Source organism: Magallana gigas, chromosome 8 (assembly GCF_963853765.1).
Source record: "Magallana gigas chromosome 8, xbMagGiga1.1, whole genome shotgun sequence".
Taxonomy (NCBI): Eukaryota; Metazoa; Mollusca; class Bivalvia; order Ostreida; family Ostreidae; genus Magallana; species Magallana gigas.
The window spans coordinates 46,759,829-46,787,542 of NC_088860.1; the positions used below are offsets into that span (position 1 = coordinate 46,759,829).

At 39.1% G+C, this 27,714-nt stretch overlaps 1 protein-coding gene across 1 annotated transcript in view; it reads left to right on the top strand.

Moving 5' to 3' along the window:
• LOC105329758 (dynein axonemal heavy chain 2) overlaps window positions 1–27,714 on the top strand; it is a 46,472-nt gene that overhangs the window by 8,347 nt on the left and 10,411 nt on the right. The window contains exons 16-58 of the mRNA XM_066069767.1: window positions 6–176; window positions 456–584; window positions 1,046–1,257; window positions 1,571–1,771; window positions 2,113–2,359; window positions 2,715–2,963; window positions 3,361–3,522; window positions 3,962–4,084; window positions 4,972–5,109; window positions 5,208–5,290; window positions 5,534–5,714; window positions 6,132–6,270; window positions 6,588–6,805; window positions 7,160–7,252; window positions 7,613–8,044; window positions 8,287–8,583; window positions 8,786–8,966; window positions 9,229–9,356; window positions 9,709–9,861; window positions 10,148–10,273; window positions 10,451–10,666; window positions 10,951–11,068; window positions 11,382–11,662; window positions 15,156–15,314; window positions 15,752–15,996; window positions 16,136–16,334; window positions 16,964–17,188; window positions 17,339–17,443; window positions 17,972–18,160; window positions 18,248–18,333; window positions 18,971–19,101; window positions 20,021–20,170; window positions 20,533–20,700; window positions 21,019–21,179; window positions 22,695–22,834; window positions 23,210–23,342; window positions 24,269–24,414; window positions 24,691–24,901; window positions 25,218–25,334; window positions 25,557–25,698; window positions 26,177–26,463; window positions 26,648–26,812; window positions 27,364–27,489. Of these exons, the coding sequence (XP_065925839.1) occupies window positions 6–176; window positions 456–584; window positions 1,046–1,257; window positions 1,571–1,771; window positions 2,113–2,359; window positions 2,715–2,963; window positions 3,361–3,522; window positions 3,962–4,084; window positions 4,972–5,109; window positions 5,208–5,290; window positions 5,534–5,714; window positions 6,132–6,270; window positions 6,588–6,805; window positions 7,160–7,252; window positions 7,613–8,044; window positions 8,287–8,583; window positions 8,786–8,966; window positions 9,229–9,356; window positions 9,709–9,861; window positions 10,148–10,273; window positions 10,451–10,666; window positions 10,951–11,068; window positions 11,382–11,662; window positions 15,156–15,314; window positions 15,752–15,996; window positions 16,136–16,334; window positions 16,964–17,188; window positions 17,339–17,443; window positions 17,972–18,160; window positions 18,248–18,333; window positions 18,971–19,101; window positions 20,021–20,170; window positions 20,533–20,700; window positions 21,019–21,179; window positions 22,695–22,834; window positions 23,210–23,342; window positions 24,269–24,414; window positions 24,691–24,901; window positions 25,218–25,334; window positions 25,557–25,698; window positions 26,177–26,463; window positions 26,648–26,812; window positions 27,364–27,489 (7,563 nt within the window). The remainder of the gene's footprint in view (window positions 1–5; window positions 177–455; window positions 585–1,045; window positions 1,258–1,570; window positions 1,772–2,112; window positions 2,360–2,714; window positions 2,964–3,360; window positions 3,523–3,961; window positions 4,085–4,971; window positions 5,110–5,207; window positions 5,291–5,533; window positions 5,715–6,131; window positions 6,271–6,587; window positions 6,806–7,159; window positions 7,253–7,612; window positions 8,045–8,286; window positions 8,584–8,785; window positions 8,967–9,228; window positions 9,357–9,708; window positions 9,862–10,147; window positions 10,274–10,450; window positions 10,667–10,950; window positions 11,069–11,381; window positions 11,663–15,155; window positions 15,315–15,751; window positions 15,997–16,135; window positions 16,335–16,963; window positions 17,189–17,338; window positions 17,444–17,971; window positions 18,161–18,247; window positions 18,334–18,970; window positions 19,102–20,020; window positions 20,171–20,532; window positions 20,701–21,018; window positions 21,180–22,694; window positions 22,835–23,209; window positions 23,343–24,268; window positions 24,415–24,690; window positions 24,902–25,217; window positions 25,335–25,556; window positions 25,699–26,176; window positions 26,464–26,647; window positions 26,813–27,363; window positions 27,490–27,714) is intronic.

Here is a 27,714-nt window from a genome sequence, read left to right on the forward strand (position 1 = left end):
GACAGGTGCAGCAGCACTGGGTGCGTTACCTGGAGAAGATGGACCGGATGGTGGAGGAAGCGTTCCGACTGAACGTCAAGTGGTCCCTCCAGGAGCTGTCCAAGGCCATCAATGGAGATGGAAAGTCTGCCCCTAATCCACTGTTCCGGGTCAAAGTCTGTCTCCAGGGAGACAAGGTAGATCAGTAACCCCCTGTCCTTTATCTGTGTTTATTTTGTAACTTTGACATGCTTCAAAATTTACTCATCAGTTTTAGCTCAAGGCTATTGTATTATATTGGAAATATCCTGTATGATCCAAAAGTGGAGTTTTATTGGTCCTATGGTTCTGAATTTGGACTTTGTTGCTCTCATGATTAGAATTATGTTAATTATGTGGTTCCATCTGTAGAATTTGAATAATTGTGTGGTTCCAACATTGGAATTTCTGTGAATCCTGTGATTGATGTTTTGTAGGTGGAGTTCCAGCCGACCCTGAAACAGTTGGCCTCTGTGATTGGTGGAATTGGCAACCAGCTGACCAACTCCATCAAAGGCGTCAACAGGCTTCCTCTGATCCTGGCCAAAAAGAAGTCTAACAAAGAGGTAAAAAATGCAAAATTCAACAAGCTGCTAATCATTAGACACTTCTATTATTAAAAAGAGTTTTTTACACTATTTCTTATCTTTCACTTTTAATTTTAATCACACAAAACACAAAATCACTCTCTCAATACAGCAAATTTTATATAAAAGAAATTTTCAAAATTAAAATCAAATATTTACTTAGCTAGGCAATAATGACAGCTAGTCTAACAGTACTCACAATGATGATTTAGTTATTTAGTCATCATTGTACATATATATTGATTTAAAATTATCTATCCATCTGTGTTTGTTGAATCCCATATTTTGATCCCTTACAACCCATATTTTTAACCCATTGGCAAGTTTTATCTCTGATCCATTACAGCCCATATTTTGATACCAAGTAAATATATCTTGAACTATTCCCCAACAGCCGGTATACATGTATTTATAATAAATTCATATGTGTGCCGTTACAGCCCATATTCTCAGTGATCAGCTCGGACGAGGAGACCAAGAAGATCCAGACGGTGATTAACCAGGGCATGGCCACCAACGCCCAGAACCTACAGAACTACCTGAGTACGTGGGACAACTACCGCGAGATCTGGGAGATCAACAAGGACATGTTCATCAAGCGCTACCAGAACCTCAACCCACAGGTCGCCTCATTCGACGCCGACATAGCCAGGTCAGTAGTCTTTTAGAGTCCACAGTGTTTGTTCAAGACAAAATTTTGGGTATTTCCCAGAATAGCTGATTTAGAGAGCTTTACTGTTAGTGTATTGGGCCATTAGTGCTTATTCTAGTTACTCAATAAAAACTTAGTCTAATTAATGTGTAGATGTTTTAAAAACTACAATAAAAACATTTTTTTAATTAAAAAAAAGAAACTCGTAATGATTATTCATTGTCTAATTATAAGCCATCATATTTGCATGATTCACTAATTATGTTTACAAATCAACACCCTCTCCCCTCTCATTCTGGTCCTCGTGTTGTAGATACGACGAGGTCGCCAACAACGTACAGACCCAGGAGACCATTTTGAACATCCAGTTTGTGCTGCTTGACTGCTCGCCGCTCAAGTACGCCATCCTGAGCCACTGCACGGAGTGGCAGAACAAGTTCACCACGCTGCTCAGCACAATCGCCACGAGTCGCCTCAAAGAGCTCCACAGCTTCCTCAAGGACAACGGAGAAAAGTATGTCGCCTCGTCTACCCAAAAATGTTTGGGAAATACCATTGTTTGGTGTTTATATGTCTGAAGAGTTTTATAGATTAATTTTAAAAACGTAATGCTGAAAACAAATTATATGGCTGTATATACCGTTATGCTTTTTTGTGGAAAGCTTCCTCAGCTTACATAAGAAAAAAGCTCAATTCCATGATTTTTTTAATGTACATCAATAGATGTATTCAGATCAAAAAGTATTTGCATTAATTTAAAATGCCATTTTCAAAAATTTAATGTAGTCGTCTTGTCTGGTTGATATACAGTTATGTTTTAAGGTAGTACAATCTGATGTCTTTTTTGTTGTTTAGTGTCAGTAAGCCCCCTCAGACCCTGGATGAGCTGGGCGAGAGCCTGACCCTGTGGGACAAGTTAAACGGGGGCCTTGGGGAGACAGAGGCCAAGTTCCCTCCCCTGCATGACCAGTTCAGCATCCTGGAGAAGTACGAGGTGCCCATCAAGGAGGAGGTAACCACCATGTTGTCCGAACTCTCCAACGACTGGATCGTCTTCCAGCAGAAGCTGATCGACGCCGAGCAGATGCTCAAAAAACACAAGGTATGGTTGTTTTATCTGAATATAGTCTGACATGAAGTCTACATCATCTGTGTTATATATTCTTTAAATGTCAAATCCAGTATAATAATTTTTGACTTAACTTCAACATTTTATTTTCAATTTTTTTTATTTCTGTACATGAAACTTTGGATATTAAAAGATCTTTTGTCTGTTTGAGAAGTCTTCCATTATTTTCAATCTTGATTCATTTCTGATAAAAAAACAGCAGACACAAAGTCTTTCCCCTGTGTATATTGTAAACAATAATCAGTTCTACTATGATGGCCTTTGATGAGCTCTGCTTATGTTTTTGCAACGGTGTTTCTAATAAAGTCTGTTATTTGTTCGTGTTCAGGAGAAGTTCAGGAGCGGACTGCTGGCTCAGTCGGAGGAGTTCAAGAAACAGGTTCACAACCTCGTGGACGAGTTTGCAACCAAGGGCCCGTTCACGTCGACCATCTCCACGGGGGAGGCCCTGGAGAACATCAACAACATCCGCGCCCAGATGGAGGCTCTCAAGAAACAGGAGCAGGATATCAGGAAGGGACTCAACATCTTCAAGATCGACCAGCCCCCCTCCAAGGAGATCGCAAACCTGGAGAAGGTGGGTCAAATTAACTTCTTGTTACAAAAGAGCTCCCTTAAGGGGAGATGATAGATATGGATATGATAAGTAAGCTAGCTAGAGTAATGCTTCTTGACCAATGGAAATGAATATTCTGTTCTATGCTATAGTTTTATCATTATACCTTGAACTCCAGTTTGTGTTGAATTTCATTGCTGAGCTATTCAAATCGATCAATTGTTCATTGAAGGATGAACCATAACAATAATATGCCCTGGAATATTAATGATAACGCAATAAACAAGATTCCTCCTCAGTTAACTGCCAGGTCTTACTTTGTAGAGTGTTGTGTTTTAGTCTGGTACATCCATTGTACATGTCTATTCTATATTATGTGTACATATTTAACCAATTGTTATTTCCAATTTTGTTGTAGGATCTGGAGGTGATCGAGACAATCTGGAACCTGAACAAAGACTGGGAGGGACTGTGGGGCGACTGGAAGGGGAACCAATTTACCGAGCTCCAGACCGAGAACATGGAGAACTCGTCTCAGTCCATCTTCAAGAAGCTCAACAGGATGAGCAAGGAACTCAAGGTGAGGGGAACACCTGACAGCTGGTTAATCAGTTCAGACCGGGAATATGTAATGTTTTATTTAGTAGCTAGTTCATCAGTTCAGTCGGGGAATGTGTAATGTAAGTTGTAGTTTTAATCAATAATGAACTAACTGGACTGAAAGATGATCAACTAAAAAACATGTTTATCAGCGCAGAATAGGAATTTTTGATATGGAAATCAATAAACTATTATGTTGATTATGGCAGATGAGCAAAGAACTCAGTTTAAGCTAAAGACCTACCAGTAATAAAATTGTCAAACAATATTTAAACCATTATATGATGGTGTATGTAGCGAAACTGAATTGAAGAGAAAAGAAGGAGAATGTTAATCAGTTAAAGAAATATCTATAATGCTGAGATTATCAAGGAAAATGAAAAGATGTCTAATGGTTTTGGTTGTTGACCTGGATTTAGGACAAGAACTGGGAGGTGGTTGATACCAGTAAGAACCGTGTGGACCAGTTCAAGAGGACCATGCCACTGATCACGGACCTGAAGAATAAGGCCATGAGACCGCGTCACTGGGACAAAATCCAGGTAAGTCGTGAGACCGTTTCACTGGGACAAAATCCAGATAAGTCGTAAGACTTCATCACAGGGACAAAATCCAGGTAAGTCGTGAGACCACGTCATTGGGACAAAATCCAGGTAAGTCGTGAGACCACATCACTGGGTCAAAATCCAGGTAAGTAGTGAGACTACGTCACTGGGACAAAATCCAGGTAATTTGTGAGACCACGTCACTGGGACAAAATCCAGGTAATTTGTGAGACCATGTCATTGGGACAAAATCCAAGTAAGTCCCGAGACCACGTCGCTGGGACAAAATCCAGGTAAGTCGTAAGACTGCATCACAGGGACAAAATCCAGGTAAGTCGTGAGACCACGTCATTGGGACAAAATCCAGGTAAGTCGTGAGACCACGTCACTGGGACAAAATCCAGGTAAGTAGTGAGACCACGTCACTGGGACAAAATCCAGGTAAGTCATGAGACCACGTCACTGGGACAAAATCCAGGTAATTTGTGAGACCATGTCATTGGGACAAAATCCAAGTAAATCCCGAGACCACGTCGCTGGGACAAAATCCAGGTAAGTCGTAAGACCGCGTCGCTGGGACAAAATCCAGGTAAGAAACTCTGATTGAGGTCATCGTGGCTTTGGTAGTCAGACATTTTTTGGACGCTAATATTTAAGTAAAATCTTGATGATCAATGTCGTTAATACTCTTTAATGAGAAAAAAGACGTAGTCAGCAATATTTAGGTGAATTCCAAATATCAGTACTCTTTTATAGAAAATGTGATTGTGGGAATGATAATTGTTCATCAAATTATCTGGCAGTGACTGTAATGATTGCATTTGCCATATCTTTATATCTCTTCACAAAAACTGGACATCATTAAAGAACATTTTTTCAAACAGACGGAGATGCAGCGACAGTTTGACCACAAATCTGTGGACTTTACCCTGGAGAAGATCATTGAGTTTGGATTCGATCAGTATGCTGAGACTATCGGCGACATCTCTGGTGCTGCCACCAAGGAATTGGCCATTGAACAGGTCAGAAATTTAGTTTTACTTAATAGTATCTCTTTGTTACTGACATGTTTAAAATTGTTCACATTTCTTCTTATAATCTTGGTAATCTCCTTTTACAGGGTATTGAGGCCATTGCCAAAACCTGGGAGAGCACGGAACTGGACATCACGACCTACAAGGACAGAGGTCATTACAAAGTCAGGTGAGTTCCCAGTAACATGACCTTGACCTTTAAGACTTTAACATTTGGATAGGTGGATGTATAAACATAAACCTGGAAAACACTTATAAGTCAAATTTTTTATATCACTTCACACAGTTTTGATTTGATCTGTGAAAATCAGTGTTTGGTTTTATCTTCCGACTATCGGTAATTAATTGTCTCTTAAATATTTTGGTGCTACTATGGTACAGTTAATTAATTAGCATGACTTTATAATTACAGGAGCACAGACGATGTGTTCCAGGCCCTGGAAGACAATCAGGTTCAGCTGTCGACGATGAAGGCGTCCCGATTCGTGAAGGCGTTCGAACAGGAAGTGGATAAATGGGAGAGAACTCTGTCACACATTCTGGAGGTGGTGGAGATGCTGCTAACAGTGCAGAGACAGTGGATGTACCTGGAGGTGGGTGGGGAGGCAGATACAGCTAAATACTTATGCCTGCCAGTTATGGAATTACATTACTTTAAAAATTTGATTATCAACAGGCACAATTCTTGTTTTTGTCATCAGTTTTAATCAATCATATGAAAGATTTTCTTTTCTTTTATTTACCAAAAACAAACTTCTTGTTCAAAGTTGTACTTTGGTAAAAAATTCTTGTTACTAGATCAAATGAAGTTGGTTTTTGCTTCATGAACATATTTGTTAACAGATTGAATCACCTTTAAAAATTGTATTTACGAAAAATTCACTTACCCATTAAACATAAGGACATAAAGGTGCTTAGCTGATCTGCTACAGATGTCATCATTAGTTGAGTTAACAAATTTTACTTTAACATGTCTGTAATTTAATTTGTTATGTACATTTTGCCTACAGAACATCTTCTTGGGTGAGGACATTAGAAAACAGCTGCCCCGCGAGTCGGCAGATTTTGACGACGTGAACGCCAAGTGGAAGGTCATCATGACGCGACTCAACAAGGACAGGAACGCCCTCAGAGGAACCCATCATGAAGGTACGGGGCTAGATCCACTGTATTTAACTGGATAAACTAGGCCTGTAAAATCAACAGATTAGAGCAGATTTGTGGATGTCTGTCAATGTTCATCTCCAACTACAAATTGTAGTTGAGAAAACATTATTTTTTTTTGCTATATCCTTGTCATCCTGAATATTTCTTCCTGTGAGTCAGTTCTAAAACGAATCTGGTACCGGTATATTGTTACTGTAATATCTTTTAAAATCACAAAACTTAGTCTCCGCAAAGAATTTATCTCATGCAAATTGCTAAATAAAGTGGTCACAAATAAAAGTTAGTTTGCATGTTTTCAGGTTTATTGGAAGAACTGAACGACATGAACGTCAAACTGGAGGAGATCCAGAAATCCCTGGACATGTACCTGGAGACCAAGCGACAGATCTTCCCACGATTCTACTTCCTGTCCAACGATGACCTGCTGGAGATCCTGGGTCAGTCTAAAAACCCCAAAGCCGTGCAGCCTCACCTCAAGAAATGCTTCGACAATATCAAGAGCCTGGAGATGAACAAGGTTGGTAAATAAGGAAACACTTAGATACAAACACTTGTTATAATATTAGGATGATTTTGGTTTTAGACTCAATGATTTTTTTGAGAAAACATTATTTTATAATATAACCTTAAGGTATTGCAGATGACATATTTGGGCAAAAATTGACTTGACATGCTTGCAAAAAAGTTAGTTTTCATAGAAACTGGTTGGCACTAAAATGTTGTTCGTTAAATCTAAAGCCTGAATAAAATCTTGAGATAAGATATAATTATGATTGCAGAAGGATTTTATTTTCCATATAGAACTAAGAATAATTTACAGTACATATCAATAAATTAAATTAATGATCTTAAAAATAATATTTTGTTACAGCCAGGACTGAAGTGGGAGGCGAACGCCATGGTGTCATCTGACGGAGAGGTCGTTCCGTACGAGAGACCTGTCTACCTGGACGGACCTGTGGAGGTAAATTAAAACTAAATACTACAGGAATCTTTTTGTGTATGTGTGTGTAGGGGGGGGGGGGTATTAAGGGGGGATAATGGAGCTCTTGATAAATAGATCATGCATTTTGTCATGGATCTTGCAACTTTCAAAGCAACAGAAAATATTGAATTAATTTATAAGAGGAGGTGTGGAGAAGATTTAGTCAGCATTTCTAAGGAGCGATTTGTAGAAAAGTCTGTCATGACATGCTAACAGACACTAACACCTTGTTGTTTAAGCTCAATGTTTTTGATTGAGGATTTAATATGTTAACTTTATAGTGTAGGATTGAATACTTTCTGTGTGTACTGATATTATCTGTGTGTCTGTCTGTTCCAGTCGTGGCTGTGTGACGTGGAGAAGACCATGAGATGGACGCTACAGGACGAGCTGAAGAAATGTAAAGGGAACCTGAAACAGAAACACGGCATGACCAAGCGAGACAAGTGGATCAAGGACCATCCCGGCCAGCTGTGTATCACCGCCAGTCAGATCCAGTGGACCGCTGACGTGGAGAAAGCCCTCCGACTGACCAAGGACCGTGGTGACAAGAAGGCCCTCAAAACCATGAAGAAGAAACAGGTGGCCATGCTCAACAAACTGTCGGAGGCCATCCGAGGAAAACTGGAAAAGATGCAGCGACTCAAGATTGTGGCTCTTGTGACTATTGAGATCCATGCTAGAGACATTATAGAGAAGCTGATTAAGGGGGGTGTGTCCGACGAGAATGCGTTCGAGTGGCTGAGTCAGCTTAGGCTTTACTGGGAAAAGGTGAGGAACTCAGGGAAATCCTAATGGATATCTAATACCATAAACAGAATTCCTACCTCTCTGAAGGAACTTTAACCCACAAATTAAAAATTGACCAATGATTTCATATTTCTTCGTCATTTGATAGAGAACTAGTATAATGAGTGTTTCAACCTTGTCATCACTCTTACTAAAGTTCTAAAACTTTTCATTTATTGTATGAGTTATATGATGTTTATTGTCTTAACCCTACTCTGTTGTAGCCTCCTATTGATAACTGCGTAGTGAAGCAGACCAACACCCAGTTCCCGTACGGTTACGAGTACCTGGGCAATTCAGGTCGTCTGGTCATCACCCCCCTCACTGACCGCTGTTACATCACCCTGACCACTGCCCTTCACCTACACCGCGGGGGAAGCCCCAAGGGTCCCGCCGGGACAGGCAAGACAGAGACCGTCAAGGATCTTGGAAAATCCCTTGGAATGTATGTCATCGTCGTCAACTGCTCTGAGGGTCTGGACTACAAGTCCATGGGCAAAATGTTCTCCGGTCTGGCTCAGGTATGTCACAAGATGAGTATTAAGGTTGTTTGTTTACCTGAGCATTGTCTACACTGTAATTTGTTCTTTGTATATTATATATGAAAGTATACAATTTACTGACAGTGCATAACAACTTAGATAAAATGAGAGGCAGCATTTCAAATTGTTGACTCTCTTAAATTTTTTACTTTAAATTAATAATATAATGCAATGATTGTAGACTGGAGCTTGGGGCTGCTTTGACGAGTTCAACAGAATCAACATTGAGGTGTTGTCGGTGGTCGCCCAACAGATCTTGGCCATTCTGTTGGCTCTCTCCACCGGTCAGGCACGGTTCGTGTTTGAGGGGCGCGAGATTGACTTGGTCTGGTCCTGTGGAATCTTCATCACCATGAACCCTGGTATGTATTGCTTTTATTGATTTATAAATGTCATATTGCTGTTAATAGTGAAAGTTTTGAGCATTATAATAATATTTCTACAAAATATGCAAGATGAAAGTTTGCCCGAAAATATACAGTCCTTATTACAAACCTCCACCTCATATCTTTGAAAAACAATTAATATTGAACAATTATGAATAGGACAGTTTTTGTTGTCTCTGTTTTATTACATTGTTACATAGTAATGTACTTGTGTGATATCTGTGTCTGTGTTGTCAAGGTTACGCGGGTAGAACGGAGTTACCGGACAACTTGAAGTCCATGTTCCGACCCATCGCTATGGTCGTCCCAGACTCGGGCATGATTTCTGAGATCATTCTGTTCGGAGAAGGCTTCGGCAACACTAGGGTGAGTAATAAACTCTGTGTATTTATAGTCTTTGATGTAGATACTGGTTTCATAAACTATTGATTAGTCACTGTTGTGTAGGCTAATTAACATTTATAATCTTCTCTAATATATATATATATTAATACATGTATACATGGATAACTATCAATATAATATGAAATAAGCAAGGTGTACAGACACTGTAGGGACATAATGTCATGGTTTTTACGTTTGACAGCTCCTGGCCAAGGTTTACAGACACTGTAGGGACATCTAATAATGTCATGGTTTTTACGTTTGACAGCTCCTGGCCAAGGTGTACAGACACTGTAGGGACATCTAATAATGTCATGGTTTTTTCGTTTGACAGGTCCTGGCCAAGAAGGTGTACACGCTATACTCCCTGGCCGAGCAGCAACTGTCAAAACAGGACCACTACGACTTCGGACTCCGAGCCCTGGTGTCCGTGCTCCGCTATGCCGGCTCAAAGAAGAGGTCCAACCCCACCATGCCAGACGAGGAGGTCTGTAACAAAATGACACTTGGCAGTGAACAAATTTTGCAATTCTTTTGAAAAAATAAATCAAGTCCGGACCAGTGCATAGAAATGACATCAGACAAGCTATTCACTGAAATTGACTTCATGACCTGACTGTTGTTGTTAATGCATGTTAACCCTCGCATGAGGATGGTATATTTTTTAGTATTTATTGATTAACATGTTATTGTTTGTTTGTAGTTATTTATTGTATTTATGAATTATTGTTTGAAGGTATTTATTGTATTTGTGAGTGTATTGTTGATTGTAGATTCTGCTCCTGTCTATGAAGGACATGAACGTAGCCAAGCTGACGTCCACGGATCTACCGCTGTTTAACGGCATCATGTCCGATCTGTTCCCCGGAGTGGAGACACCCACCATTGACTACTCAGAGGTACTCATTTACAGAATAATTAGGGTTTATGGCCTATTGATGATTTTTAAATATATTGAAATGAGAGTAGGCAATTTTAACAATTTTTTTAGTGACATTATATGATTGGGACTACACGCACTAGGACCATACACTGGGTAATATTCGTAAATTAATGCGTTTCTATGTTGTTTGTAGATGAAGAAAGCGATCACAGAGGAGCTGAAGGCCAACTGTCTGCAGGTTAACAACTACACACTGACCAAGATCATCCAGCTCTACGAGACCAAGAGTTCCCGCCACTCCGTCATGATCGTCGGAAACACCCAGTCCGGGAAGACCGTCTGCTGGAGGATGTTACAGGCGTCCATGACACGCCTCAACAAAGAGGGCGCCGCCTATCAGGCAGTCAAGGTCAGTTTTGTTTTTTTTCTTGATTGGAGTAGAAGCTGATCAGTTTCATAATTTGATTAACAAGATTATTGGTGCCTAGCCTAAAGAAAGTGAATGAACAATTTGTCAATGAAGAGATAAAAAAGAGAAGAGTTTCCCAAATAATTGAAATATGATCAGTTTTATAAGTATTTAGTTACGTTTATGTGTCCAAACTAGAACTGTTCATTATTTTTTGTTTAAAGTAATGTTAAAAAAGCCAGATAACTTTTTATTTTATATTTATGATGTTTGCTTATTTCCAGGACTTCCCTCTGAATCCCAAATCTCTGTCTCTAGGGGAGCTGTATGGAGAGTTTGACATCAACACCAACGAGTGGACGGACGGGGTCCTCTCCAGCGTGATGAGGCAGACCTGTGCAGGTCTGTGTCAGAATCTAGCACTACCATTATGTTAACTCATTTCTATATCATATCTGGCTTTGATATTACAGTATTAAATATTGGATTAGCAAATCACTTATTCAACCATTTAAAATCTAGATGACTTCAAAGGATTTAAATTTTTATTTGTTAGATTTTGATAAAGATTTGTTTTTTAATTCATAAAAAATAAGAGCCTCCTTAATCTTCAAAAATGCAGGACAGAATGATACATATCAAAACTAATGCTGCAAAACATAATGGTTAATAGTTATATGGAATGAGTATAGAGTTATTGTTCCCTGTTGAATAGATGAGAAGCCGGACGAGAAGTGGCTGGTGTTTGACGGACCAGTGGACACACTGTGGATCGAGAGCATGAACTCTGTGATGGACGATAACAAGATCCTGACACTGATTAACGGTGAACGTATCGCGATGCCCGAGCAGGTGTCCCTGTTGTTTGAGGTGGAGGATCTGGCAGTGGCTTCGCCTGCCACTGTGTCACGGTGTGGGATGGTGTTCGCGGACTATGCGGACATCGGCTGGCAGCCGTATGTGGAGTCCTGGCTGGAGAAGAAGAAGGACAACAAGGTAGTTAAACATTGACACTTATAGACATCAGGCCTAGTACAGTAAAACATTGACACTTATACACATCAGGCCTAGTACAGTAAAACATTGACACTTATACACATTAGGCCTAGTACAGTAAAACATTGACACTTATACACATCAGGCCTAGTACAGTAAAACGTTGACACTTATACACATCAGGCCTAGTACAGTAAAACGTTGACACTTATACACATCAGGCCTAGTACAGTAAAACGTTGACACTTATACACATCAGGCCTAGTACAGTAAAACGTTGACACTTATACACATCAGGCCTAGTACAGTAAAACGTTGACACTCATACACATCAGGCCTAGTACAGTAAAACGTTGACACTCATACACATCAGGCCTAGTACAGTAAAACGTTGACACTCATACACATCAGGCCTAGTACAGTAAAACGTTGACACTCATACACATCAGGCCTAGTACAGTAAAACGTTGACACTCATACACATCAGGCCTAGTACAGTAAAACGTTGACACTTATACACATCAGGCCTAGTACAGTAAAACGTTGACACTCATACACATCAGGCCTAGTACAGTAAAACGTTGACACTCATACACATCAGGCCTAGTACAGTAAAACGTTGACACTCATACACATCAGGCCTAGTACAGTAAAACGTTGACACTTATACACATCAGGCCTAGTACAGTTAAACGTTGACACTCATACACATCAGGCCTAGTACAGTAAAACGTTGACACTCATACACATCAGGCCTAGTACAGTAAAACGTTGACACTCATACACATCAGGCCTAGTACAGTAAAACGTTGACACTCATACACATCAGGCCTAGTACAGTAAAACGTTGACACTCATACACATCAGGCCTAGTGCAGTTAAACATTGACACTTATAGACATCCGGCCTAGTGCAGTAAAACATTGACACTTATACACATCGGGCCTAGTACAGTTAAACATTGACACCTATAGACATCAGGCCTAGTACAGTTAAACATTGACACTTATACACATCGGGCCTAGTGCAGTTAAACATTGACACTTAAACACATCAGGCCTAGTACAGTTAAACATTGACACTTATAGACATCAGGCCTAGTACAGTTAAACATTGACACTTATACACATCAGGCCTAGTACAGTAAAACATTGACACTTAAACACATCAGGCCTAGTGCAGTAAAACATTGACACTTATACACATCAGACCTAGTACAGTTAAACATTGACACTTATAGACATCAGCCTAGTACAGTAAAACATTGACACTTATACACATCAGGCCTAATACAGTTAAACATTAACACTTATACACATCCGGCCTAGTACAGGAAAACATTGACACTTATACACATCAGGCCTAATACAGTTAAACATTAACATTTATACACATCCGGCCTAGTACAGTTAAACATTGACACTTATACACATCGGGCCTAGTACAGTAAAACATTGACACTTATACACATCAGGCCTAATACAGTTAAACATTAACACTTATACACATCCGGCCTAGTACAGTTAGACATTGACACTTATACACATCAGGCCTAGTACAGTTAAACATTGACACTTAAACACATCAGGCCTAGTACAGTTGAACATTGACACTTCTACACATTGGGCCTAGTACAGTTAAACACTGACACTTATACACATCAGGCCTAATACAGTAAAACATTGACACTTATACACATCAGGCCTAGTACAGTAAAACACTGACACTTATACACATCAGGCCTAATACAGTAAAACATTGACACTTATAGACATCAGCCTAGTACAGTAAAACGTTGACACTTATAGACATCAGCCTAGTACAGTTAAACGTTGACACTTATACACATCAGGCCTAGTACAGTAAAATATTGACACTTATACACATCAGGCCTAGTACAGTAACATTGACACTTATAGACATCAGACCTAGTACAGTAAAACATTGACACTTATAGACATCAGGCCTAGTACAGTAAAACATTGACACTTATAGACATCAGGCCTAGTACAGTAAAAGATTGACACTTATAGACATCAGGCCTAGTACAGTTAAATATTGACACTTATAGACATCAGACCTAGTACAGTAAAAGATTGACACTTATAGACATCAGGCCTAGTACAGTTAAACATTGACACTTATACACATCAGGCCTAGTACAGTAAAACATTGACACTTATAGACATCAGGCCTAGTACAGTAAAACATTGACACTCATACACATCAGGCCTAGTACAGTTAAACATTGACACTTATACACATCAGGCCTAGTACAGTAAAACATTGACTCTTATAGACATCAGGCCTAGTACAGTAAAACATTGACACTTATAGACATCAGGCCTAGTACAGTAAAAGATTGCCACTTATAGACATCAGGCCTCGTACAGTAAAACATTGACACTTATAGACATCAGGCCTAGTACAGTTAAATATTGACACTTATAGACATCAGGCCTAGTACAGTAAAACATTGACACTTATACACATCAGGCCTAGTACAGTTAAACATTGACACTTATAGACATCAGGCCTAGTACAGTAAAACATTGACACTTATAGACATCAGGCCTAGTACAGTTAAATATTGACACTTATAGACATCAGGCCTAGTACAGTAAAACATTGACACTTATAGACATCAGACCTAGTACAGTAAAACATTGACACTTATAGACATCAGGCCTAGTACAGTTAAATATTGACACTTATAGACATCAGGCCTAGTACAGTAAAACATTGACACTTATAGACATCAGACCTAGTACAGTAAAACATTGACACTTATAGACATCAGGCCTAGTACAGTTAAATATTGACACTTATAGACATCAGGCCTAGTACAGTAAAACATTGACACTTATAGACATCAGGCCTAGTACAGTTAAATATTGACACTTATAGACATCAGACCTAGTACAGTAAAACATTGACACTTATAGACATCAGACCTAGTACAGTTAAACATTGACACTTATAGACATCAGGCCTAGTACAGTAAAAGATTGACACTTATAGACATCAGGCCTAGTACAGTAAAACATTGACACTTATAGACATCAGGCCTAGTACAGTAAAACATTGACACTTATACACATCAGGCCTAGTACAGTAAAACATTGACACTTATAGACATCAGGCCTCGTACAGTAAAACATTGACACTTATAGACTTCAGGCCTAGTACACATGAACTTAAGAAGGATAATGAGATAGAAATTTCCTTTTTGTTTAAAACAAAATTAAGGCACCAAAATGCCATAAAGAAAACACAATGATGTTCTAATTAGATATTTAAGTAAATTATAAATAGGTGATCTAACATTACAAGTTGACTTTGGCCAAAATACTCATCAAACAGATTCATCAGAGACAAATATGTATTGTTTGTTTCATGTTAATATATTCATATGTTAGACTCTTTTCAAGATTTTAATTTTAAATTTCATTTGATTGCATGTTGTGACATCCAGATGTTTTCTTTTTATCAGCCCCTTGTGGAAGAGCTTCGCCGACTGTTTGAGAAATATCTGGTAAAGATTTTAGACTTCAAACAGCAGAACTGCAAGGAGTTGATTTCCATCGCTCAGCTGAACGGGGTGTCTTCTCTCTGTAAACTCTTTGATTCCTTGGGAACTGTAGAAAATGGGGTAAGTCTACTGATTCTAAGAACACGATAACATTAGATGTATATACCTGTAATTTAATTCTGGTTGTAAACTCGTATAACCTCGGTTGGAGCAATTTATGCTTTTTTATAATCCACTTTACGGATTATAAAGTGTAAACTGCCCCAACCCAGGTTACACTCGCATAACCTGGGTAGACATTGAGTTCTTTTCTTAAATAAACAAGTTTATGTGAAGATGAAAAAATGAAAACCTTGATTAGTGTAGATTGCTATTATTAAGTATGCTATCAGTTTAAGAAAAATTGTTTCAATATGTTAAGTAGAGAATTTAATTAAGAGTTCTCTCTTGTGAAGATAGGTTGTTAGTTATGTTTAGAAAACTCATTTTGGAGAACCTGTACTTTCCTTGTTTTAGTACCATTTTCCCTGTCAGTACATTCAGTACTTTGATTGTAGGTGGATCCTCATGACAGCGAGAACTTCACACGGATGGTGGAGCTGTGGTTCCAGTTCTGTATGATCTGGTCGATCTGTGCCTCCGTGGACGAGGACGGACGGAAGAAGATTGACAACTACATCCGCGAGATGGAGGGAACCTTCCCCAACAAAGACATGATATACGAGTACTACGTCGACCCCAAGGGCAAGACCTGGGTCCACTGGGAGGAAAAACTCAAGACGGGCTGGAAGTACCAACAAAAGTAAGGCACTGCTGCCTCCAGATACTTCTGTGTTCATATCATTTTCATATAAAAAGTCAACAACAATTTACTCTGAAATCAAGGTAATTTGTTGAGGACCAAGATATACGACATGTAATTCCTGCCCTCTTCCTTACAGTGTGCCGTTTTTCAAGCTGATCGTCCCCACTGTGGACACGGTCCGCTACCAGTATCTAGTGACTGCCCTCGTCCGATCCTTCAATCCGGTGATGGTGGTCGGTCCCGTGGGAACTGGGAAAACCTCCATGGTGGAGAACACACTGACCAAGCTGGACCCCAAAGTCTACAGCTTCCTGACCGTCAACATGTCCGCACAGGTACGTAAACATGTCTTCTCAGGTATGTCAACGTGTCTGCTCAGGTATGTCAACATGTCCGCTCAGGTAAGCTAACATGTCTGCTCATGTATGTCAAAATGTCTGCTCAGGTACGTTAACATGTCCGCGCAGGTATGTCAACATGTCTGTTTAGGTATGTCAGCATGTCCACACTGGTTCATTAACATGTCCGCTCAGGTATGTCAACATGTCTGTTTAGGTATGTCAGCATGTCCACACTGGTTCATTAACATGTCCGCTCAGGTATGTCACCATGTCTGTTTAGGTACATTAACATGTCAGCTCAGGTATGTATAACATGTCTGCTCAGGTATGTCAGCATGTCCAATCAGGTATGTCAACATGTCAGGTACGTCAAAATGTACTCTCATGTATGTCAAAATATCTTCTCAGGTATGTCAAATGTTTGCTTAGGTATGTCAAATGTTCGCTTAGGCATGTGCCTGTACAGTTGCATGTCAAGTGGTTAATCATAAAATGTTGTAAGTGGGATAAGATTCAAACAGATGAGCAAGAAAATAGTCCCTTTTGAAATTTTTTTTCGAGCATTGGGTTGAATTGATGTGATTAAAGAAGCAGAGAATAAACTGTGATATTCTCTATTGTAGACTTCCTCCAACAATGTACAGGACATCATAGAGAGCCGCGTGGAGAAGAGAACCAAGGGTGTGTACGTCCCGATCGGGGGTAAGAAGCTCCTGACCTTCATGGACGACTTCAACATGCCGGCCAAGGACACGTTCGGCTCGCAGCCGCCTCTGGAACTGATGAAGCTGTGGCTGGACTACGGCTTCTGGTACGACCGCGAGAAACAGACTCAGAAGTACATCAAGGTCAGTGGACTTTTATCTTCTCTTGAACTAAACATCAATGTAGAACCTGACTACCAATACCCTCTATACAGTCTCCCACCCAGTTATATCAATTTCTGCGAATGATAAAATAATTATATTTAATTTTTTCTACTGTTTTGGTGTTTGTAGGACATGTTCCTGTTGGCGGGTATGGGACCGCCCGGTGGTGGCAGAATGGTCATCTCCAGACGATTACAGAGTCGCTTTAACCTCATCAACATGACCTTCCCACACGTAAGTTCTCTTCTTACTGTACCATTAAATAAGGAATCATTCTTTTAGTATTATGAGGTGATAATTTCGGTCGGGGTGTGATCAAATCCAATAAAGCCCGAAGGGCTTTATGATAGATTTGATCACAACCCGACCGAAATTATTATCTCATAATATTCAAAGAATGATTCCTTATTACTTATATTTATATAATTTTAAGCCATCGTACCATTATATAATTATTTAAATGATAGATAAGCAAACCCCGCTGGCGCCTCGATTTGGTGTCATTTGTATTATGGGTTATATAGTACAAAATCGATACGTAGTGTTATCACAGGCGAAGACACTGGAAAATGTAAATATACGTGTATCACATCCTAAATGTACAAGGTTACCCGTAGTAAATGCTCAATTATGTTGTGTGCAAGGTTTGTTTGGAAAATCTTCAGGTTTTATAAACAAGATCTTTTATTCTCTGTGTGTGCATTAATAATAAAATTCCAGATATGTTTTATCTCTCTATAATTATTTCTATGTGTATAACAGGAGTCCCAGATCAAGCGAATCTTTGGCAGCATGATCAACCAGAAGCTTCAGGACTTTGAGGAGGAGGTGAAGCCAATCGGAGACATCATGACCCAGGCCACCATCGAGATGTACGAGGCGGTCGTCCAGAAGTTCCTGCCCACACCCACCAAGATACACTACCTCTTCAACCTCAGGGACATCTCCAAGGTACACTTAATAGGCCTCCATCTGTGTTCACTCAACGACTTTTATTGTTAGGCTTTGTGAAGGAAAGATTTATATTTTATTTTACAGATATTCCAAGGTTTACTGAGAGCTCACAAAGACTTCCACGATACAAAGCACGCCATGACTCGACTCTGGATCCATGAATGCTTCAGGTAATTGTGCACCCAACACACAGACCCCCTCCCCCTTACAGCGGAGATGTTGTCTTTATAGCTCACAGTGCTTGCTGGCCTGGCGCTTCCACTAAGTGCTGACCCTAGACCCATTTTGTACTGATAAACTTTAACAAACATAGAGCCATCAACATCACCATTCCCCCCTCCCCCTCCCCCCCCCCCCCCCACTAAAAAAAAATATTTGTGCATGGTAACTATCTTAATTGAAATAGTGAAATTTGTGGTTTGAATTAAACTGTGATAGAGGGCAAAGCTTGCTCTGAATTAAAAAAATATGTTAATTACAGTAAAACACACTTATAACGAAGTGCCAGAAACGGGCAATTTTACTTCTTTATAAGCATAATTCGTTGTATCAGTCAAGTTTACAATATGTAAGAAAGTCATAGGGAAAGAAAATCACTCAAATTGCTGTAAGCGTCAATTCATTATAAGTGTGTTCGTTATAACCGTGCTTTACTGTATATTAAATAACAAAAATTGAGTTACACAACCAAAAGCTGAACTGTGCATGTATATTATTAGCTGGGGAAATAATCTGGAAGGGAATACGGTAGATGAATCTATAGATGATGTTTTTACGTTTTTGAGTTTAAGTTCTGTTTATTCTCAGGGTGTTTTCTGACCGTCTGGTCGAGGAGAAAGACACGGAGACATTTATCAACATCATGACAGAGAAGCTGGGAACTCTGTTTGATCAGACGTACCACAACATCTGTCCCAACAAACAGCCACCCATATTTGGTGAGTAATCAACATACTGAAAGTACTGACAAACTACTGTCCCAACAAGCAGCCACCCATATTTGGTGAGTAATCAACATACTGAAAATACTGACAAACTACTGTCCCAACAAGCAGCCACCCATATTTGGTGGGTAATCAACGTACTGAGAGTACTGACAAACTATCTACCACAACATCTGTCCCAACAAATAGCCACCCATATTTGGTGGGTAATCAAAGTACTGAGAGTACTGACAAACTATCTACCACAACATCTGTCCAAAAACACAGCCACTTATATTTGGTTAGTAATCAACGTACTGAGAGTACTGACAAACTATCTACTACAACATCTGTCCCAAAACACAGCCACTTATATTTGGTGAGTAATCAACGTACTGAAAGTACTGACAAACTATCTACCACAACATCTGTCCCAAAACACAGCCACTTATAGTTGGTGAGTAATCAACGTACTGAGAGTACTGACAAACTGTCTACTACAACATCTGTCCCAAAACACAGCCACTTATATTTGGTGAGTAATCAACGTACTGAGAGTACTGACAAACTATCTACCACAACATCTGTCCCAACAAACAGCCACCCATATTTGGTGGGTAATCAACGTACTGAGAGTACTGACAAACTGTCTACTACAACATCTGTCCCAAAACACAGCCACTTATATTTGGTGAGTAATCAACGTACTGAGAGTACTGACAAACTATCTACCACAACATCTGTCCCAACACACAGCCACCCATATTTGGTGAGTAATCAACGTACTGAGAGTACTGAAAAATAACAACATCTGTTCTAAATAGCAGCTCCCTATTTTGCAAGTAATCAAGGTACTGAGAGTACTGACAAACACTTTCTAAAATTACATGTCCAAACACTTTTATAAAGAAGTTATGATGTTTTTTGTACACAGGTGACTATATGAACCCTGACAACGTGTACGAGGACATTCAGGACATCAGCCAGCTGAAGAAGCAGATGACAGACTTCCTGGAGGAGTACAACAGTACCCCAGGGGTCATCAATATGGACCTGGTGCTCTTCAGGGATGCCATCGAACACGGTACACGCCCATCTCAGTAACTTACTTAATGACATATTCAGGAGGCTATTAACAATATTTTAACCAAAAAATCTGCATTCCAACTTTAATAATGTTGAATATAAAATATTTTGAGAAGAGTTGTAAAATGAAAGGAATTTGATCCAGAAGATTTGCAATGATTTTGTTTGATGGTTTTATTGTTTAATTATGGTAAACTTATAATAAATGATGACTCTTTGAATAAGGAGTACAATTAAGTACGAAATGATTGACACTTATTCTAATACTAACAAAGAATAGCTTACCTCTTCTGCTTGTAATGTATTTCTTGAGGTCTTTTCAACACATTGTCGAATGATTTGATTTGTTGTCTCTATTAGTGTCCAAGATTGTCCGAGTGATCAGACAGCCGCGGGGGAACATGTTGCTGATCGGTATTGGAGGCAGTGGACGTCAGAGTTTGACCCGACTCTCTGCCTACATCTGTGAATACACAACCTTCCAGATCGAGGTCACCAAACACTACCGCAAAAACGAGTTCAGAGACGGTGAGTATTTAGGACACCAAAACTACCGCAAAAACGAGTTTAGAGACGGTGAGTATTTAGAACACCAAAACTACCGCAAAAACGAGTTCAGAGACGGTGAGTATTTAGAACACCAAAACTACCGCAAAAACAAGTTCAGAGACGGTGAGTATTGAGGACAGTGATCACTGCCACAAACAAAATTTCCAGAGATGATAAATTTCATGGTTACTTGAACTTAACCAGCAAAAACAAATTCAGAGAGGGTATATATCATAGAAAACAAATAATAGCATTTAGTTGTTGATGTCACAGATCCACCATTATTTGTGGTTGTAGATCTAAAGCGGTTGTACTGGCAGGCAGGCGTAGACAACAAGACATCCGTGTTCATCTTCAATGACACCCAGGTCGTAGAGGAAGGGTTCCTTGAGGACATCAACAACGTCCTAAGCAGTGGGGAGGTTCCCAACCTGTACAAGCCAGACGAGTTTGAGGAGGTATTATACACACCACTGTGTGGGTCTCACATAGGCACAGCTGTGTTGGGTCCTACATAGGCACTGCCATATGGGTATCACATAGGCACCACCTGTGTGGGTTCCCCATAGGCACCACCTGTATGGTTCCCCTTTAGGCACCATTGTGTGGTTCCACTCTAGGCACCACTGTGTAGGTTCCACATAGGCACCACCTGTGTGGGTCTCACCGCTTCATAAGACACTAACCTACCATTTCTAATGATTCAGTTGGAAACATGTTTAACAACAATAATTATGATAAACAACCAACACAATAATTTCTTATGTGCGATACTCATCTGAAGGAAATTGTTTCTTTATTGATTGATTAACTAATGTTAGTTAATCAATTTACTCTCATTAAAGATATAAAAAATTGCTAAACATGGTAGGTTTAGTGTCTTCTTGTATTGAATACACACAAGGAGACTCAGAATCACTGGTCCCTCTGGTCCCACACTCAGAATGTTTATTAATATTAACTCATCAAAAGACTAAAAATATATATGAAATTGCAAAAAATTTGATTTGATTCATTTATCATTCAGCAATAATTTATTATGTTGATTCAAGTTAATATTAAAAAACCCCAGAAGAAATTGGATTGATGGCTTTTTGTGTTTTAATGCACATATGTTGTGAAGCAATTAATAGCTGTGTTTTGAAATGCAGAGATTGACATTTGAAATGTTTGTTAATCAGTGTTAATTGATGGAGAATGATTAATCTATTGACACAGTAGTTTAGCGTGTTCATCTATTTACTCGGATTTGATTGGTGGTCAGGTGGACAAGTCTGATCACCGACGGATACTGTAAACTTGTGTATTTCCACAAATTGATAGAATTACGCAGATCTGTCTGGAAAAAAAAATGCAAAAACTTATAGTGGTGAATGTAAATTCTCTTTAAAGTAATGTCAAGCTGATTTGACGGCAAATGAATATTTTGGCTAAATAAATGTTTTTTCCCATGAATTTTGAGTTAATGATTGCGTACATCGGCGTGGAAATGTCCCCATTTACAGTATCCATGTGTGATACGGTGGTTGTTGTGGCATTGTGTAGTGCAGAAACCAATGATACACGGACCAAATTTCTTTCTCTTTGCTCGGGCACTTTGTACAATGGTACAGCGTTTACGTTATGTAAATAAAGAACTTGTGTTTTAATTTAAATTTATTGAAGATGTAATTTTTCAGATAAAATATAAATGAAAGAGTTTTACTTTCTACAAAGCAAAAAAACATTTAAATTAATCAAAATGAAGGAAGACACATTATTTTAAATGAATTTTGTAATTAAGTTTGGATAAATATGCACTAACACATTAATTTAAGAGCAAAGAGAAAGTAAGCAGCCTGACAATGATATACTAAGAGCAACCACATGATGTACAATGTTTAGCAGTGAGTAGCCAGACACATAGCAGGTCTGGCTATAGAGACTTGCTATCAATCATTTCATTTTGTGCATCTTGTGTTTGACAATCCCAGGTGCGAAATGCTCTGAGTGACATCGCAAAGAAAGAAGGAGTAGACGACAGCCCTCAGAGCATCTTTGCATACTTGATCGAGCGAGTGCGAGCCAATATGCACATTGTGCTGTGTATGAGTCCAGTGGGAGAGCCCTTCAGGTGAGCTGAGAACCTCACGTATACTTTTTCAAAATACCTTTTATAGAGAGTAAACAAAATATGTTAGCGCAATATAAGTTTAAATCTACCGCTAGTTTTTATGCACAAAAATAACTAAACAAACGGGTATGACTAAATTTTAATTTGGGAAAGGGTAATAGCTCATTTTTTTTCCTTTTTCATTTTTAAAATGAAAAAAAAAACCCACAGGTATTCCTTTTTCAATAAAATTAATTACTGTGTCAGCATTCCTTGATATATTTGAGGCAGCTTGAATCTTGGAAACTAGACATTGAATTTATTGGGATCGATATCTTGGGAAGTAATTGTTGATCTTAGTTTAACAGCTATTATATCTACCTTTGATCTCTCCAGGAACCGTATCCGTATGTACCCGGCGTTTGTGAACTGTACGACCATTGACTGGTTCAGTGAATGGCCGGCCGACGCCCTTCTGGAGGTGGCAGACAAGTACCTGAGTGAGATCTCTCTGGGGTCAGAGGAGGAGGTAATGCTTAGTGACAAGTTTCTCTCAGGGGTAAGAGGAGGGGTTAAATCTAATGACCCCAAAATAAGATCTTGCCAAAATCTTCTCTTTGGAGTCAAAGGAAAGAGTAAAGTAATTGTCAAGGTCTCGGCCTCACTGTGCAATAAGATCATGCTAATCTGTGGATGAGGTTATGTCTCCCCCAAAACAAGATCCTGCCAGGATGTCAATATTCTATCAGCATATTATCCTTTTATCAATACCCCATAGAAGAGAGACTAGTTTTTAACTTTTATACTAATGTTAATGACAACTTTTTTTCATTACCAAATACTCTTTAAGGGGCATGGTCACGATTTTGGTCAAATTCTATATTTCTGTTTCTATTATTTACAATGCTTTAGAAATGCATTTCTAAATAACTGATCAATTGAAATTTGAGAGTCATCCGTGGAGTTATAACCAAGATACAGGGCTGACAATTTCGTTGTCAAGTAAACAATTAGGCTCGTGCCCTGTTTTTGTTTACATGGGTTCAATATACCAGTAAAAAATCTTTTTCAACCTGATTTGTCCATCTTTTTATTTATTTTAAGCATAATTAAAGAGTTTCTAACGTTTAACACATTCATTTTAGGTCTACAACTGGAATTTTCAACTTTAACATTTAAAATATAAAAAAAAGCCTTGTTTGCATAGCAAAGAATTTCAAGCTCTGTAACTCGCTTATAACTCAACGAATGACACTGTCTCAAATTTTGGTTGCCTATTGAAAATGTCTTACTGAAGCATTGCAAATATTAAAATCAGAAGGAAAAAAATGACCAAAATCGTGACCATGCCCCTTTGATATAAAAAATTATTCAGTTAATGATGTGTCTTATCCTACAAAATATTTCATATACATAATAAAAAACTGGACTAATCGAGAGTTCTTTCAATTTCAGGACAAACTGAAGCCATCGTTAGCCAAGATGTTCTCTGTGATGCACAAGTCTGTATCGGAGTACTCCAAGAGGATGTTGGCGGAGCTCCGCAGACATAACTACGTCACTCCGACCAACTATCTGGAACTGGTGTCTGGATACAAGAAGTATACAATTTATTCTCGTCATAAATCTCATATTGAATTTCGGAAACGTGTGCAGTTGTGAAGTAATTGACAAAATATAGTGAAACTGTAAATTTCCATTGACAGGGATCAGTAGACGTGAAGTTTTCTCTTTGATACTGAAATTATATTTGGTTCAGTAAAATATGTGTATTGCCTGTAAAATGAATAAAAGTCCTGCCAATCTTTTTGGAACTAAAAAAATTACAGAATCATTTTACAAAAAGGTTTATGTTTTGTTATGATGTGATTTCTTAGACTGCTGTTTGACAAGAAGAACGAGTTGGGAGGAGCAGCTGACAAACTGAGGAACGGTCTGAGTAAGATAGACGACACGAGACAGAAAGTGGAGAAGATGTCGATCGAGCTGGAGGACGCGAAGACGAAGGTGGCCCAGTTCCAGAAGCAGTGTGACGAATACCTGGTGATCATTGTACAGCAGAAACGAGAGGCCGACGAACAACAGAAGGTAACGGGGGCTAAATAACTGTCTGGTGTCATAGTGTAGATTTTGAAGAAAAAGGCTTCAACATTCAAAGAAAGAAATTTAATTTAACTAGTAAATCAATACATTCATAAATATTCACGTCAGTAATTTATCTCTGCATTTATGGTAGAGGCACCTCTCCACCAAAAATGACTAATATGTGAACAGTATGATTTTAAGTAGGAAATACAAAAAGAATAAATAAGTCCCTCTTAAAGATTATGTCAACAACTTGATAAACAAATCTTTTGATTTTGTCAACAACTTGATAAACAAGTCTTTTGAATTTGTCTTTCAGTCTGTGGCTCAGAAGGGAGAAAGGATTGCAGAGGAAGAGACCAAGTGTCAACACATGGCCGATCTGGCTCAGCACGATCTGGACGAAGCCCTGCCCGCCCTACAGGAAGCCATTGCTGTAAGGAACAGTCTCTATTTTGACTTGTTTAGTTTAAGTGAATCGCTCTTTTCTGAGGTGAACAGAGAGGTTATATAAGCAATGTGTTGTTCAATTTTCCAGTCTCTAGAGCATGCAAGGAACAGTCTTTGTCTTAAATACACCGATTAACTTCTCTTTCTCTGAAGTGTATTAAGATCTCCTACTCTAGTGAATAAAGAACTGAATCAATAATGTTTTCAGGCTCTTGAGTCATTAAACAAGAAGGACATGACAGAGATTAAGTCGTATGGACGTCCGCCCTTGCTGGTAGAGAAGGTAATGGAGGCTGTGATGATTCTGAGGGGCAGCGAGCCGACCTGGGCTGAGGCCAAGAGACAGCTTGGTCAGTACTCAACAAAGCTATACACAAATAATTCTATACAATAAATATAATATATTCTTATGTATAGGGAAGCAAAAAGACAGCTTGGTCAGTGATTGAATTAACTCACAGCCCCCAAAATGCTTGTAATACAATGGTTGTAATGTATAGAAAGGCCAAGAGACAGCTTAATTAGTCAGTGCTCAAACAATTTATTACAACGCCAGACTGAACAGATTACCTTAGATAGATTTTTTCTGTCAGTTATTAAAATCTATTCAGTAAACGTCTTTCTTAACCTAATGAACAACTTGAAGGTGTTGTTATTTCAATAAATGTTGTAATGTTGTCATATCCTTCTCTATTTTCTTTCTATCATGTGACCTATCTCCAGCCAATAGAATTCTTCGTACCATACGGAGAATGATGAAACAGATTTTAATATCCAGTTTATTCAAAAAGTTGCAATGATTGAATTTCTTTTTTTATAATTATACAGGAGAGTCTACCTTCATCAAGCAGTTGATGAACTTTGACAAGGACAACATTTCGGACCGTGTCCTGAAGAAGATCGGGAGTTACTGCTCCCAGTCAGACTTCCAGCCGGACATCATTGGGCGCGTGTCTGGGGCAGCTAAGTCCCTGTGTATGTGGGTCAGGGCCATGGAGGTGTATGGACGTGTTTACAGAGTAGTGGAGCCCAAGAAACAGAGACTGAACGCTGCCATGTCACAGCTCAAGGAGAAACAGGACGCACTGGCTGACGCTAAAGCCAAGCTCGCTGAGGTAAAGTGAAAGTGTGTGTCAGAAGTGTGGTGTATGTTGTCGTAGAAACAGGAAGACAGTATATTGCTTGAGATTTAGAATGACTATTATTGCGTACTATTACAAACTGCATGGCATGCATGTGGCTGAACTGACTATCTATATCCAATCTATATTTAATTAAAGGAATTTAAATTATTAACAGGTTGAAGCCAAGATGGCTGAGTTGAAGCAGCAGTATGACGAGAAGCTGGCTCAGAAGGAGGAGCTCAAGAGGAAGGCCGAGTACACTGAGCTCATGTTGGAGCGAGCCACCAAACTCATGTCTGGACTCGCCGGCGAGAAGGAGCGCTGGCAGGAGACTGTCAAGGTAATGCCACTAGTAGTCTGTCTACCATTCTGTATACCACTCTGCCTACCATTTTGTCTACATACTGTATACTCTATCTACCATATTGTCAACCATGGTCTTCCATTCTGTCTACTACTACTCCGTCTACCATTCTGTGTACCACTGTATACCACTCTATCTACTGGTGGATCTAGTACCATTATCAACCATTGTTTCCACCAATGTAACGACTGGTCTGTGACTAACTATATGTATCAGTTTATCAATCAATCTACCAGTCTATCTATCTACCATTGTATTAACTGATCTGTGACTAACTATATGTATCAGTTTATCAATCAATCTACCTGTCTATCTATCTACCATTGTATTAACTGGTCTGTGACTAACTATATGTATCAGTTTATCAGTCAATCTACCAGTCTATCTATCTACCATTGTATCAACTGGTCTGCCTTACTATGTACCACTGTCTTCTTTAAGCTTATGTCATTTGTAGGTTTGATTCAAGAGAGTTATGTTGATATATTTTGTACCTTAACTAATCTGGAATTTGTATAACTCTTTAGGATCTGGAGGAGAGAATGGGCTACCTCTCTGGAGACTGCCTAATGGCCGCTGCCTTCATGTCCTACATGGGGCCCTTCTTGTCCAACTACAGAGACGAACTGGTCCAGAAGAAGTGGATTGAGGAGGTACTGTGTGAAAATTGTAAACAGTGAATTCAAGATCTGGATGAACTGATTGGAGGACATTTTTGTTAACAGTTATGGAAATTTGACTTAAGTGTTTATTGATGATAATTGTTTTCATATGAAGGTTGCAATTCGATGCATTGAACTTTGAGGCAGGTTTAACCTGGTTTTGTTTGTTTTACTTGAACCTGCTTGTCCTATATTTTGCATTTTAAAATGACAGAA